We start from the raw sequence: 14,867 nt of genomic DNA, 5'->3' as shown, positions 1-14,867 counted from the left end.
TGCGCTGAGCAGCAGCAGTACAGGTGAGCCAAGCAGTGCCGACACAGGTGCACCGAGGAGCATAGATGCGCTGAGCAGCAGCACAGGTGAGCCAAGCAGCATCAACACGGGTGCACCAGGGAGTATAGGTGCACTGAGCAGCAGCACAGGTGAGGCAAGCAGTGCCAACACAGTTGCACTGAGGAGCACAGGTGCAAAGAGCAGCAGCACAGGTGAGCAGAGCAGAACAGACGCAGGTGCACCCAGGAGCATAGGTGCTCTGAGAAGCAGCACAGGTGAGGCAAGCTGCGCCAACATAGGTGCACCAGGGAGCATAGATGCGCTAAGCAGCAGCACAGGTGAGGCAAGCAGCGTCGACCCAGGTGCATCGAGGAGCACAGGTGCACTGAGCAGCAGCAGCACCACCACAGGTGAGACAAGCAGCGCCGACACAGGTGCACCGAGGAGCATAGGTGCGCAGATCGGCAGCACAGGTGAGACGAGCAGCGCCGACACAGGTGCACTATCAGCAACGACATCAGAAGCATTTGGCAAAATCTGCATGTCTTTGGGCAAACTCCCAAACTGATGCACTGAACTTACCTTCATTGAGGTGGCTGAAAACCTCACGCTTATTGTAGCCAAGGTCTGCTTGGAGGCTGTTAACCCTTTAATGTGCTCGGCATCACACTCCGTTATCTGTGAAGAGAAACATCAGCCTTAAAAAACATTCCATACAAATGAGATGTCTCGTTTCTTGTCAGAGGCTGTGTGGAATGCCTCTTCGCTGGTCTCTGCCTGGGCACTGGCCGGTGCCGCACACCGGATGTCCAGTGGACTCCAGGACCCATGGGGTCAGACTAGAAAGGGCGCGAGATGATGACCCGGGAGACAGAAATATATTCTTGCACCTACGTGCGCCAAGCGAGCTCCATCCGATCATAACTCAGAGTTAAACCGGGTCAACCTTATCAATGACGCGGTACAAGAGAGAGGGCGACCTCAGATGAACATGCTCAACGTCCAGGATCAAAGACAAGGAGGTAACCTCACCTCACGCCACCTCTGTTCATCCTCAAAGACAAGGGACCAGGAGGTAACCTCACCCTACCTCTGTTCACCCTCAAAGACAAGAGACAAAGAGGTAACCTTGCCTCACGCCACCTCTGTTCATCCTGATTAATGACCAGACACGAGGAGGAAACGCCACCGTACCTCTGTTCAACGTAATTATTGACAAGAGAACAGGAGGTAAACTCACCCTACCTATGTTCACCCTCATCAGAGACCAGAGTCAAGGATATAACCTCGCCCCACCTCTGTTCTCCCTCATCAATGGCCAGGAGGTAACCTCGCCTCACTCCACCTCTGTTCAACGTCAATATTGACCAGAGACCAGGAGGTAACCTCACCCTACCTCTGTTCACCCTCATCAATGACCAGGAGGTAACCTCACCCTACCTCTGTTCACCCTCATCAATGACCAGGAGGTAACCTCACCCTACCTCTGTTCAACCTCATCAATGACCAGGAGGTAACCTCACCTCCCGCCACCTCTATTCAACATCAATATTGACCAGAGACCAGGAGGCAACCTCACTGTTAGAAATGGCAATTTCCGGTTGGCTAAGGCTTGCGCCAAAGCCAGGCAGAAACCACCATTCTACGTCAGGGCAAGAAAGTCACCCGCCAAGATAACCCCTGCTCACCCCCTTGGTAGCTTGGCACGAGCAGTCAGGCTTATCCCGGAGGCAAGATGTAAAGCGTTTGCGCGCGCACCCAGCAACAACACCCAAGGCCCACCACAAAGGAAACTCCACACAATGTTATATATAAAAATAGCCTTTGTATTACACCAAACACATTAGATAATAAACACACACTTTACAATGTGCCATATGCACGGGCAGAATTTACAGGGGATTATGTACACGGGACAGGGCTACATGGACCACTGTCAGGAATAAGAACTTTTAGAACTAGCACTTGGTAAAATTAGCATTTTTTTTAGGAATAACACATTGCACATAGCACATATAATAACTGTAGCACCAAATAACAAGGGTAGAACACAACCAGTAACCACTGGTAAAAGGTAAGTGCCACCTACGCAATACTAACAACCTTAGGCATATATCACGCAGGGAACCATGAACTCACTAGTAGATCCTATACTAGGAAAAACAACCTCCTAAGCATAAACATACATTTAGAGGTGTAGGCAATAAGCCATTTGCATAAATCACATTAGGAAAGTATCACATTTGCGCAAAAGATCACAAAGCATAAACATGTACCCCACGCAAGGGCACAACACATGAACTGTCCCCAGGCCACTTTGGCCTCTCAGGGTCTGAAACGCCCTGTGTCCAGCAAAGTCAGGGCAGGCTGCGCAGGCAGCAAAAGAAGATGCGCAAGGGGCCAAAACAACGTGGCAGCCTCGTGTGATCTAGATGCAAAATGGCCCCAAACTGGTGGAGACTTTCGGGCTCGAACAACAATGCCACCTGGAGCCTAGTGACTCTAAACAAATATGCGGCCAAACTGGGGGAGCGGCCCGCTGACAACCGGGGCCGCTCTACCCTTGGAAATGCCCCCGAATGTAGGGATTAACGTTTGAGCCTCTTGTGGGCTCTGAAATAAAATAATGACCCCTTCGTTGGAGTCCCCCCTCTGGGGACTCTGAACCAATGGCCCTCGGGGCCCTCGTGTGCTCGGACAGCAATGCCGCCACTTACATTGGAGTCCCGCTCGGGGGACTGGAAATACCAAAATGCCCCCTTGCAGGTGGAGCCTCGTGGGCTCTAAAACAGTAATGCCCCTGGAAGTGTCATGGCGGCCCGCTGCTCTACGGGGCCGCCCAGAAATGCGGGAGAAGCTCTGGGCCTAACTCACCGGCTGGTCGCTGCACGGGAACTCCCGCTCCTCGGGGCACCTGCGGTGTCTGCGGCGGCGTCTGTGCTGTGTGCGGGCTGACTTCTGCCGGTGATTCCCGGCACCACTCACCATGCGCCAGGCGGGGCTCTCCCGTTCCTCAGGGGAGCCCTGCTTGAGCCGGCACTGGCGTCATAGTTTCTCTTCTTGCTCGCACCGGAGCGCGGGGTGGGCTCCCGTCAGCTTACGGTTTTAGGGTGTAGCACTTCCGGGTCGCGCTGGGCAGCGGGGGAGGATGTATCACGACTCTGGCTGTGGCGGTGATTTTCTCGTCCTCAATACAGGGTGGGCTACCGTAAAATAAATAAATAAAACTGGGTGGGCACCCGTTAAAAGGCAATGCATAGCGGCAATTCTGCAGGGTGGGCACCTGCTCTGGAATAAGCAAAAAGGGGGAGATCCCCACGCCGGGGAATCATTCATGGTAGGGATCGCCGCACCAGCGTCGCCACGCGCTATTTTGAGGGGGAGGCCAGCACTCCCCAGGCACTGGCAGGCCACCCAAGTCCCCCCAGGTCCAGGGACAAAGTCCAAAAAGAAATGAAGACAGGGGGGGGGCAAAGGCTGGGCCCAGGGGCCAGCTCACAGGGCCCTCCAGGCAGGGAGACAGACCCCAGTGGCGGTCCTCCTGGCGCCCAGCAGCAGCAGCAGGTCCCCCTCAAGGTAGGAAATGGAATAACATTTTTCAAGGGGTCACAGCCCCTTTTTATACACAAATCCTTTGTCTGTGTCTGCAGGGTGGGGGAAACCAGACACAGCTGGTTTTGGAGGTCTCTGTTGGGCTCAGCCCCTCTCACCATTCACTGGCCAGGCTAGGGTCATCAGACGCACCACAGGGGGCGGAGCCAGCATTGTGTAGGGAAAGCCCAGCCCTATTCTAGTCCCAGATGCACCCCTCCCTCACATCAATATACAGATCTCTACACTCACCACCGGGGCAGACCCATCCCGACTTATGGAGCCAGGCGCACCAGCCAGCTCCAGCCAATCACAAGCCAGAGAGGGAATTCACCTTTACTACACAAAATAGGCCAACTTCTAGAAGTGGCACTTCCACACTAGACATATGAACGCCGCACACATCGCGCAGCATTCAGTTTCACGAGTCCGCACATACCAAACTCGAGCTTGCACTCCCCACGCATCAGGAACTACCATGGACACTGACATTCCCCATGCATTCCTAAGAGAGGGCAGGCCAATTTCACAACACACATGCACTTTACACTGGGACACAGTGGTAAAGTGCGCAGAAGCCAAAAACAACCAGCACCAGGTCACAATTAAAAGCAAAAAGTTTAGGGGTGAACCTGCCAGAAGGGCCAAGTCCAACACTCACCCTACCTCTGTTAACCCTTGTAAGATTTGGGGGTCTCTAGTTGGCACAGATAGGTACTTGTGACAAATATAGACCCTCTCCTCTAGTCAGGAAAAGGGGATTACACACCAAAAATAACCCCTGCTCACCCTCTAGGTTGCGTGGCGCGAGCAGTCAAGGCTTATTTCAGAGGCGTTGCAAGTTAAGCAGTTGTGACCACATACAGTAACTCAGTGAGAACACTACAAATGGACACCACGCAGGTTTTATATAAAAAAATAGGTATACTTTATATAGAGTTACCACAAGACCATAAACGACAAAAATACACACTATGATTACTTCAAGATGGTAGATTAAGCTTAGTTCAGTTCTTAGATGCGACACTCTGCGTCAATGTACCTTAGGTTGCGTTGCGTTTCCACGACAAGCAATGTTGTAGCGATGGGAAATGCGGCAAAGTTCAGATACAAAGAAATAAAGCTGTGAAGATCTTCCAGATGCGGCATGCTTCTCGGGGATGCAAGAAGTTCTCGGTCTGATGCGTGGACTACAGAGGCGACATTCAAGATGCGACGGCAGCAGCTCCAGCGGCGACGCTCTTCTCCCACGATGGGTGAAGCTTCAGCTCGATGCGACAGCTACAGCGGCGACATCCAAGATGCGACGGCAGCAGCTCCGACGACGGCGCGCTTCTCAGGGATGCGAGGTGCTCTTGATCAATGCGGTGCAGTGCGACAGTTCCAGCAGCGACACCCTCCTTCTCCGGAGTTGCGACAGCAGGCACAGCGACGGCGACACGCTCCAACCTCGTTGTGAGATTCTTCTCCTGATGCAGTGCAGTGTGACAGCTCCAGCGGCGACAACCTCCTTCTTCGGAGTTGCGATGGCAGCAGCAGCGACGGCGACACGCTTCCTCTTCGTTGCGGCACGCTTCTCTCAGATGCGGTGCAGTGCGACAGTTCCAGCGGCGACACCCTCCTTTCTCCAGAGTTGCGATGGCAGGCACAGCGACACGCTTCTTCTCGTAGAGTCGCGCTTCCAGCCCCTTGCGACACGCAGTTCCTCAGAAGGCCCAAAATAGCAGCAGGCACTTCCAAAAGAACTCTGAGGAGCTGGGGGGTGAAGTCTGTTGTCCCTGAGACTTCAGCAGGAAGCCAGCTCTTTTCCAAGCCCTTGGAGATCCTTCACAAGTTGAAAGAAAAGTACGCAAAGTTCCTTTTTCCTTCCTTTGGCAGTAAGGCAACCACTGCAGGCCAATCACCCAAGCTAAACTTCAGCTTGGGAATAGTCTCTCCTCAGTTTCTTCAGGTTCCTCTCAGTAAAGATTTCTTCTTGTAGTCCAAAAGTGATCTAATTTCTTGGGAGCAGAGTCCCAATATTGATACCCAAAAATCCTTTTTTCTCTGAGGGGAGAGGGGCCTTTGCCTAGTCCAAACCAGTTCCTGAACACTTGGTTTACCAGACTTCTCCTTTCCTTTCACAGTGCAGAGCAGAAACCTCAGACGCCCCACAGGAGGTGGAGCGGCATTGTGGAAGGCAAGGACAGTCCTGGAGCACTTTGTTGACAGGACTCCTTCTCTTCTTTCAGTGTGCAGGACAGAGACATCAGCCGCTCCCCAGGGGGTGGAGCCAGCATTGTGGAAGGCAGGCACAGCCCTATTCCGAGTTCAGGTGCACTCCTCCTTCCCATCTAGATGCAGATCTCTCTATTCACCACTGGGTGACTAAGCCTGTCTCCTGGAATTCCCCAGCCCTGTCACTCACTGAAATCAGACATAGGAATACACAACCTAGGAGAGGCAGGTATGAATGGTTAGGCAAGCAAATACCTACTTTCTAAAAGTGGTATTTGCAAACACAGAATATTAAAATAAACTTAACTAAAATATGTATTTTATTATTCTGAGTTCAGGCATACTAAAATCGAATTTTCACCATGTTCTCTGAGCCCATTAGGATATTAAAATGTAACAATTCTAACAGCCCATTCTGGCCTATGGAGAACTGGTAGCCTTGCAATAGTGGAAAACGAAAATGGCTGTAATTCACTATTAGGACATGCCACACACATCAGGGCTTGTCCTACCCGATGCTTACAATGCACCCTGCCCTTGGGCCTACTATAGGGTGACTGATATGAAGAAAAGGGAAGGTTTAGGGACTGGCAAGTGGGTGCACTTGCCCAGTCAGCATGACAGTACCAGACTGCATGCAGGCTCTGCAATGGCAGACCTTAGACACATTTTACAAGGCTGCTTCTGTGGGTGGCACAACCACTGCTGCAGGCCCACCAGCAGCATTTGGATTCCACGCCCTGGCACACTCAGTGCACTGTACTAGGGTCTGACAAGTAAACCAAAATAGCCAAACATGGAATCACTAATCCATACATCAATTTATAATAGGGAGCAATTGCACTGTGGCACTGAATAGCAGTGGCACAGTGCCCAAAGCATCTAACACCAGCAAAACACATGAGGCAACAGCAAAAATGGAAGGGGGACCCACACCAATGGGGCCAGGTCTAACAACCCTCATCAGAGACGAGAGTCAAGGATATAACCTCACTCCGCCGGTGTTCCCTTCATCAATAACTAGGAGGTAACCTCGCCCCCCCCCCCTCTGTTCACCCTCAACAAATACCAGAGACAAGGAGCTAACCTCACCTCACGCCACTTCTGTTCACCCTCAGAGACCAGAGTCAAGGATATAACCCCACTCTGCCTCTGTTCACCCTCATCAATGACCAGGAGGTAACCTCGCCCCACCTCTGTTCACCCTCATCCATGACCAGGAGGTAACCTCGCCCCACCTCTGTTCACCCTCATCCATGACCAGGAGGTAACCTCGCCCCACCTCTGTTCACCCTCATCCATGACCAGGAGGTAACCTCGCCCCACCTCTGTTCACTCTCATCAGAGACCAGAGTCAAGGATATAACCTCACCTCACGCCACCTCAGTTCACCCTCATCAATGACAAGAGACAGGGAACTACGTCTAGCTTTGACCACAGGCGTTTCACAACCCAGGGCCATGGGGGGACCCCTACTACCTGCAGTGACCGCTGGGGTCTCAGAATCCAGGGCCATGGGGGGGGGGGCTACTATCCGCAGTGACCACTGGGGTCTCAGAATCCAGGGCCATGGGGGGGGAACCCCTGCTACCCACAGTGACCGCTGGTGTCTCAGAATCCATGGCCATGGGGGACCCCTACTACACGCAGTGACCACTGGGGTCTCAGAATCCAAGGCCATGTGAGGTACCCCTACTATACGCAGTGCCCGCTGTGGTCTCAGAATCCAGGGCCATGGGGGGGGACCCCTACTACATGCAGTGACCGCTGGGGTCTCAGAATCCATGGCAAGGGGGGGGGGGCCCTACTACACGCAGTGCCTGCTGTGGTCTCAGAATCCAGGGCCATGGGGGGGGACCCCTACTACACGCAGTGACCGCTGGGGTCTCAGAATCCATGGCTATGGGGGGGACCCCTACTACACGCAGTGACCGCTGTGGCCTCAGAATCCAGGGCCATGTGAGGGACCCCTACTACACGCAGTGACCGCTGGGTTCTCAGAATCCAGGGCAATGTGAGATACCCCTACTATACGCAGTGACCGCTGGGGTCTCAGAATCCAGGGCCATGGGGGGGGGCCTACTACCCGCAGTGACCACTGGGGTCTCAGAATCCAGGGCCATGGGGGGGGGGGACCCCTGCTACCCACAGTGACCGCTGGTGTCTCAGAAATCATTGCAATGGGGGGGACCCCTACTACACGCAGTGACCGCTGGGGTCTCAGAATCCAAGGCCATGTGAGGTACCCTTACTATACGCAGTGCCCGCTGTGGTCTCAGAATCCAGGGCCATGGGGGGGACCCCTACTACACGTAGTGACCACTGGGGTCTCAGAATCCATGGCCATATGGGGGGGGACCCCTACTACACGCAGTGCCCGCTGTGGTCTCAGAATCCAGGGCCATGGGGGGGGGACCCCTACTACACGCAGTGACCGCTGGGGTCTCAGAATCCATGGCTATGGGGGGGGGACCCCTACTACACGCAGTGACCGCTGGGGTCTCAGAATCCAGGGCCATGTGAGGTATCCCTACTACACGCAGTGACCGCTGGAGTCTCAGAATCCAGGGCCATGGGGGGGGCCCTACTACACGCAGTGACCGCTGGGGTCTCAGAATTCATAGCTATGGGGGGGGACCCCTACTACACGCAGTGACCACTGGGGTCTCAGAATCCAGGGCCATGTGAGGTACCCCTACTACACGCAGTGACCGCTGGGGTCTCAGAATCCAGGGCCATGGGGGGCCCCCTACTACACGCAGTGACCGCTGGGGTCTCAGAATCCATGGCTATGGAGGGGGGACCCCTACTACACGCAGTGACTACACGCAGTGACCGCTGGGGTCTCAGAATCCAGGGCCATGGGGGGCACCCCTACTTCACGCAGTGACCGCTGGGGTATCCGAATCCAGGGCCATGGGGACACCCCTACTTCATGCAGTGACCGCTGGGGTATCAGAATCCAGACCCATGGGGGGCCCCCTACTACACGCAGTGACCGCTGGGGTCTCAGAATCCATGGCTATGGGGGGGGGGACCCCTACTACACGCAGTGACCGCTGGGGTCTCAGAATCCAGGGCCATGGGGGGCCCCCTACTACACGCAGTGACCGCTGGGGTCTCAGAATCCATGGCTATGGTGGGGGGGACCCCTACTACACGCAGTGACTACACGCAGTGACCGCTGGGGTCTCAGGATCCAGACCCATGGGGGGGGGACCCCTACTACACGCAGTGACCGCTGGGGTCTCAGGATCCAGACCCCATGGGGGGGGGGGGCCCTACTACACGCAGTGACTGCTGGGGTCTCAGTATCCAGGACCATGGGGAGACCCTAACTACACGCAGTGAGTGCTGGGGTCTCAGAATCCAGGGCCATGGGGGGGGGGGGACCCCTACTACACGCAGTGACCGCTGGGGTCTCAGAATCCAGGGCCATGTGAGGTACCCCTACTACACACAGTGACCGCTGGGGTCTCAGAATCCAGGGCCATGGGGGGCCCCCTACTACATGCAGTGACCGCTGGGGTCTCAGAATCCAGGGCCATGGGGGGCCCCCTACTACACGCAGTGACCGCTGAGGTCTCAGAATCCAGACCCATGGGGGGGGACCCCTACTACACGCAGTGACCGCTGGGGTCTCAGAATCCAGGGCCATGGGGGGGGGGGGGGACCCCTACTACACGCAGTGACTGCTGGGGTCTCAGAATCCAGGACCATGGGGAGACCCTAACTACACGCAGTGAGCGCTGGGGTCTCAGAATCCAGGGCCATGGGGGGGGGGACCCCTACTACACGCAGTGACCGCTGGGGTCTCAGAATCCAGGGCCATGGGGGGGGGACCCCTACTACACGCAGTGACTACATGCAGTGACCGCTGGAGTCTCAGAATCCAGCCCATGGGGGGGGGGGGGCGGGACCCCTACTACACGCAGTGACCGCTGGGGTCTCAGAACCCAGGGTAGTAAGCGCTATATAAATGCAATTACAATACAATATAATACCTGAAGTTGTGCCCTGGCATGCACTGGATGTAACTGGCACCCTCGCCACACGGGGTCTCACTTTACTACAGGTCAGAACCGAGCAGGACCCACAGGCGGCCCCTTAAGAAGGGTCCCGATGCACAGCACCCCCTCTCTAGACCCGTAAACATAAACCTGCAAGAGTTGCATGAACGGGCGATGGATAACATTCACTTTGGAGTCCGGTGCCCAGGAGCACACGGCGCTGCACGTGGAGCCGAGACTACCACTGCACTCCTGCTCACAATCCACCCGACAGATGATGGAGGTCAAACAGCTACAAGTGACAGTAACTCAGAGCCCCCGGGGGCCGCTTCCCAGAACTCCGACCCCCTCCCCCCCGTGTAAGGGGTCAGAGCTCGAAGGTTCGAGAGGCCAGATCAACACATGGCTGGGGGGGGCAGGAAATCACGAGGAACATCTGCTGGGACAGGATCCCGGGAGCACCGGCTCTTCCTGCCCCCCCACCCCCCAGACACCCCCATCCAAGAGACTCAGGAGAGGATGTGCGAGAGGAGATAAGTGAAGCGCTGCGGAGCCCCGGGGGGGGGGGGGGGGGGGGGGGGGAGGGAGGGGGGCAGTGAGAGGATGTGGGGGGGGGGGCTACGAGAGGATGGGGAGGGCTGTGAGAGGATAGGGGGGCTGCTCCATTCCTCCCTCTCAGCGGGGCCGGGGAGGGTCTGCCACAGGGGGACAGGCCAACCTCTGGTGCACGGGGGCCCCTACAGACACCCCCATGGCCCGTGCCTTGGAAGGTGCCCTCATTAAATCCGAACCCATGACAAATTTAAACAAGCATTGGCAAAACCAGCAGGTCTCGCCTATGCGAGAGCTATTGGTTTCCCAATGTGCTTTAACCATGTTGTACACCGGCGTGGCTGCTGTTCAGCACGGCTAAAAGTTAGTGGCCCTGAGTGGAGTAAAGTGTCGGAGAGTGGAGCAGAGCACAGCGCCGCATAGCAGATCGCAGGGCACAGCGCCGCAGAGCACAGCGCCGCAGAGCACAGCATCTTGGAGTGAAGTGCAGCGTCTTAGACTGGAGTAGAGTGGAAAGTCATGTGGTAGAGATGAGTAAAGCATCAGAGTGGAGCAGAGAAGAGTGTAGTGGAGTGAAGGTGAAGTAGGGCGTAGTAAATGTAAATGTACGTGTCTTGTAAAGCGCACTGCTGCCCTGAGGCGTTGTGGCGCTGTAGACCGCTGGGGAACCCGTCCTGGCTTTCCCTGTGAGATGGTCCCTTAATGGGTATCTCCAGGGTGAGACCAGGCATCCCCGGCGTCTGAGGGGGGCCGTTGTGGAGATGAGGCAAGCTAATGCCCAGAGTTGCCGAGTGGAACCCCTGATTAGAGTAGGCACCGAGGCGAGAAATATCGAGTCCGCTGACCCTGGTCCACGACCCTGCCGCGTCGGGAATCGAACCCTGGTCCCGGGCCGTCCTCTGCTTCCGGGTCTGCCGCCTCCAACCAGTGAGCCACACCCCTCCACTAGAGTGGAGTGTCCTGGTATAGAGTGCAATAGCATGCCATGGAGTGGACTGTTGTAGAGTGCAGTATCAGAGTAAACTGCTGTAGTAGAGTGGTGTGGAGCAGCATGAAGCAGCATAGAGTGCGGTGAGGTAGCGTAGAGTGGAGTAGTGTGGTGTGTAGTAGTGTCATAGTAGACTGGCGTACGGTGGAGAAGAGTGTCGTAGAGTGGCATAAACCGGTGTAGTGAAAGAGTAGTGTGGAGGAGAGTGGCATAGACTAAAGTAGAGTGTTATAGCGTGGAGTGGGATAGAGTAGGGTGAAGTAGCATAGCGTGTGGTATAGTGTTGTAGACTGTGGAATGGCCTGGAATGGCAAAAAATAGAGTGATAGTAGAGTAGAGTGTTGCCTACCAGAGAAGAGTGTTGAGACGAGCGGGGGGCATCAATCAGAACCGAGCGGGGGGGGCCTCAGTCAGAACCGAGCGGGGGGGGGGCCTCAGTCAGAACCGAGCGGGGGGGGCCTCAGTCAGAGCCGAGCGGGAGGGGGGGCCTCAGTCAGTAAGAGCCGAGCGGGAGGGGGGGCCTCAGTCAGTCAGAGCCGAGCGGGAGGGGGGGGCCTCAGTCAGTCAGAGCGGGGGGGGGGCGTCAGAGCAGAGCGGGGGCGTCAGAGCAGAGCGGGGGCGTCAGAGCAGAGCGGGGGGCGTCAGAGCAGAGCGGGGGGCGTCAGAGCAGAGCGGGGGGCGTCAGAGCAGAGCGGGGGGCGTCAGAGCAGAGCGGGGGGCGTCAGAGCAGAGCGGGGGGCGTCAGAGCAGAGCGGGGGGCGTCAGAGCAGAGCGGGGGGCGTCAGAGCAGAGCGGGGGGCATCAGAGCAGAGCGGGGGGCGTGAGAGCGGAATGTGTCAGAGTAGAGAGTTCTGACAGACTGATGTGGTGTAAATTGGAGTAGCATGTTGTGGAGTAGGGTGGCAAAGACTTGAGTAGAGTGTCGCAGACTGGAGTAGTGTGTTGTGGAGTGGCATTGAGTGAAGTAGAGTGTCACGGTCTGGAGCAAAGTGTCAGAGTGGAGCAGAGCGTAGTGACGGTGTATTAAGTGGAGTAGAGTGGCGCAGACTGGAGTAGAGTGTTGTAGAGTGAAGTAGAGTGTCACGTGTGGAGCAGAGCATCAGAGTGACATTGTATAAGTGGAGTAGAGTGCCGCAGCCAAGAGAGGATCGTCTAGCTGGTAGGAGATCCCCGGAGAGGCGACGTTCCGTCATCGCGATCTCCTTCTCTATGACTGCCTCTACTCTGGTTATAAACCTATCCATAGTTCCTATCGTTGGATTCCCCCCAACCCCTTCGCCCCCAGCTCTGAGCAGTTTCCCAGAGCAAGTAGACATGGTTGGGGTTTTACCCTCTGGCAATGTCACAGTACCTTTCAGGGCCAGTGTAGATGATGTTAGGGACCTGGCCCAGCCTCTGTCAGCCCCTGACTGCCACAGACTGCCACAGACTGCCACAGACTGCCACAGACTGCCACAGACTGCCACAGACAGCCCGCCCTTTGCTCGGGCTTCGCTCGGCGTCCCGCTGAGCGTCCGGCGTGATGTTAGATAGGGGGCGTTGCAGGCGTGGTGGGCGTGTCTCGCTGTGGGGCGGCCGTGCACACCTGTGCAGCGCAGGGACTCCTGGTCTTCTGAGTCCCTGCTAGCGCTCTCCCACAACAGCCGGTTGGATGCTCCTGGCGACTTCCTCCCAATCAGCGCCTTCCCCTCGCCTCAACCTGTGAAGCGGCACCCGCAAAGCGGGTGCGGCAAGCAGCTGCAGGGAATGTCGGAACCCACAAGGGTCAAGGGCGGGCTGAACGCGGCAACTCTGGGCTCCCAGGCAAAAGGTCAGCGTTTTGGTGTCTTGTGTAATGTAACCCAGTGCTCATGGAAAGTGATCTAATGCCCTGGGGCTGATTAACTGTCATATAAAAGAAAAACTGCAACACAGAGCAGAACTGGGGGGTGGAAGCGGGCTTAGGAGAATGGCCTGTAAACACATGCGCTCTTATGGAGGTTTGCAACTACAAGAAAAAAAGTAGCTCCGAAGACAGGAGCAGTGTAAGGACACTGGGCAAAGAAGCTGGATTTGGGCCTTGCTCCGGGGGAGGGTCTCCCGTACGAGGAGGAAGTGAAGCCAGGAAGGGCTGACTAAAGGGAAGGGAAGAAATAAGTAATGATGAATCCAACCAATGGTATGTAAAAGGCAGGGTCCAACCCCGTAAGTGAAAAAAATAATCTCATTAGCAACAGTGCATAAGCAGTCTCCGGTGAGACCTAAAAATTAGGCGCAACAGTGCATTTAATGACACAATTCGGACACGTTTCATACATTGGTTGTGTGCTGGAAAAACATGGCCTCGACAGAGACATTTGGGGTTCACCTACCACCATGAAAACTTGCAAAAGCAGTGGTAAAACTGCATTACTCAAGACAACTATACAAAAAATAATTAAAAGCCAAGGGTTTTTTGTGCAGTTCAAATAATCTGGGAAGTTCACTTCTCAGGGCATTTAAAGTTTTAAATTATATATAGTATCTTCTCTCACATCTGCATTCAACTTCCTTCCATGTTTATATTCTGTCCTTTACAAGTAGCCTGTCAGGGAGACAGAGGGCGAGTGGGAAGACAGTGGGGAGAGAGCGCAGACAGAGTGGGGAGAGAGCGGGAGACAGAGTGGGGAGAGAGCGGGAGACAGAGTGGGGAGAGAGCGGGAGACAGAGTGGGGAGAGAGCGGGAGACAGAGTGGGGAGAGAGCGGGAGACAGAGTGGGGAGAGAGCGGGAGACAGAGTGGGGAGAGAGCGGGAGACAGAGTGGGGAGAGAGCGGGAGACAGAGTGGGGAGAGAGCGGGAGACAGAGTGGGGAGAGAGCGGGAGACAGAGTGGGGAGAGAGCGGGAGACAGAGTGGGGAGAGAGCGGGAGACAGAGTGGGGAGAGAGCGGGAGACAGAGTGGGGAGAGAGCGGGAGACAGAGTGGGGAGAGAGCGGGAGACAGAGTGGGGAGAGAGCGGGAGACAGAGGGGGAGAGAGCGGGAGACAGAGGGAGAGAGAGCGGGAGACAGAGGGAGAGAGAGCGGGAGACAGAGGGAGAGAGAGCGGGAGACAGAGGGGGAGAGAGCGGGAGACAGAGGGGGAGAGAGCGGGAGACAGAGGGGGAGAGAGCGGGAGACAGAGGGGGAGAGGGGGAGAGAGGGGGAGAGGGGGAGAGAGCGGGAGAGGGGGAGAGAGCGGGAGACAGAGGGGTAGAGGGGGAGAGAGCGGGAGACAGAGGGGGAGAGAGCGGGAGACAGAGGGGGAGAGAGCGGGAGACAGAGGGGGAGAGGGGGAGAGAGCGGGAGAGGGGGAGAGAGCGGGAGACAGCAAGGGGGGAGAGCGGGAGACAGCAAAGGGGGAGAGCGGGAGACAGCAAGGGGGGAGAGCGGGAGACAGCAAGGGGGGAGAGCGGGAGACAGCAAGGGGGGAGAGCGGGAGACAGCAAGGGGGGAGAGCGGGAGACAGCAAGGGGGGAGAGCGGGAGACAGCAAGGGGGGAGAGCGGGAGAC

At 56.2% G+C, this 14,867-nt stretch overlaps 1 protein-coding gene across 1 annotated transcript in view; it reads right to left on the bottom strand.

Annotated features, from left to right (window-relative positions):
- NISCH (nischarin) overlaps positions 1 to 14,867 on the bottom strand; it is a 173,523-nt gene that overhangs the window by 80,297 nt on the left and 78,359 nt on the right. The window contains exon 7 of the mRNA XM_086939404.1: positions 583 to 678. Within this exon, the coding sequence (XP_086795530.1) occupies positions 583 to 678 (96 nt within the window). The remainder of the gene's footprint in view (positions 1 to 582; positions 679 to 14,867) is intronic.

The sequence above is a fragment of the Lissotriton vulgaris genome, chromosome 9 (assembly GCF_964263255.1).
Source record: "Lissotriton vulgaris chromosome 9, aLisVul1.2, whole genome shotgun sequence".
NCBI lineage: Eukaryota > Metazoa > Chordata > Amphibia > Caudata > Salamandridae > Lissotriton > Lissotriton vulgaris.
This window is presented reverse-complemented; position numbering and strand designations above follow the sequence as displayed.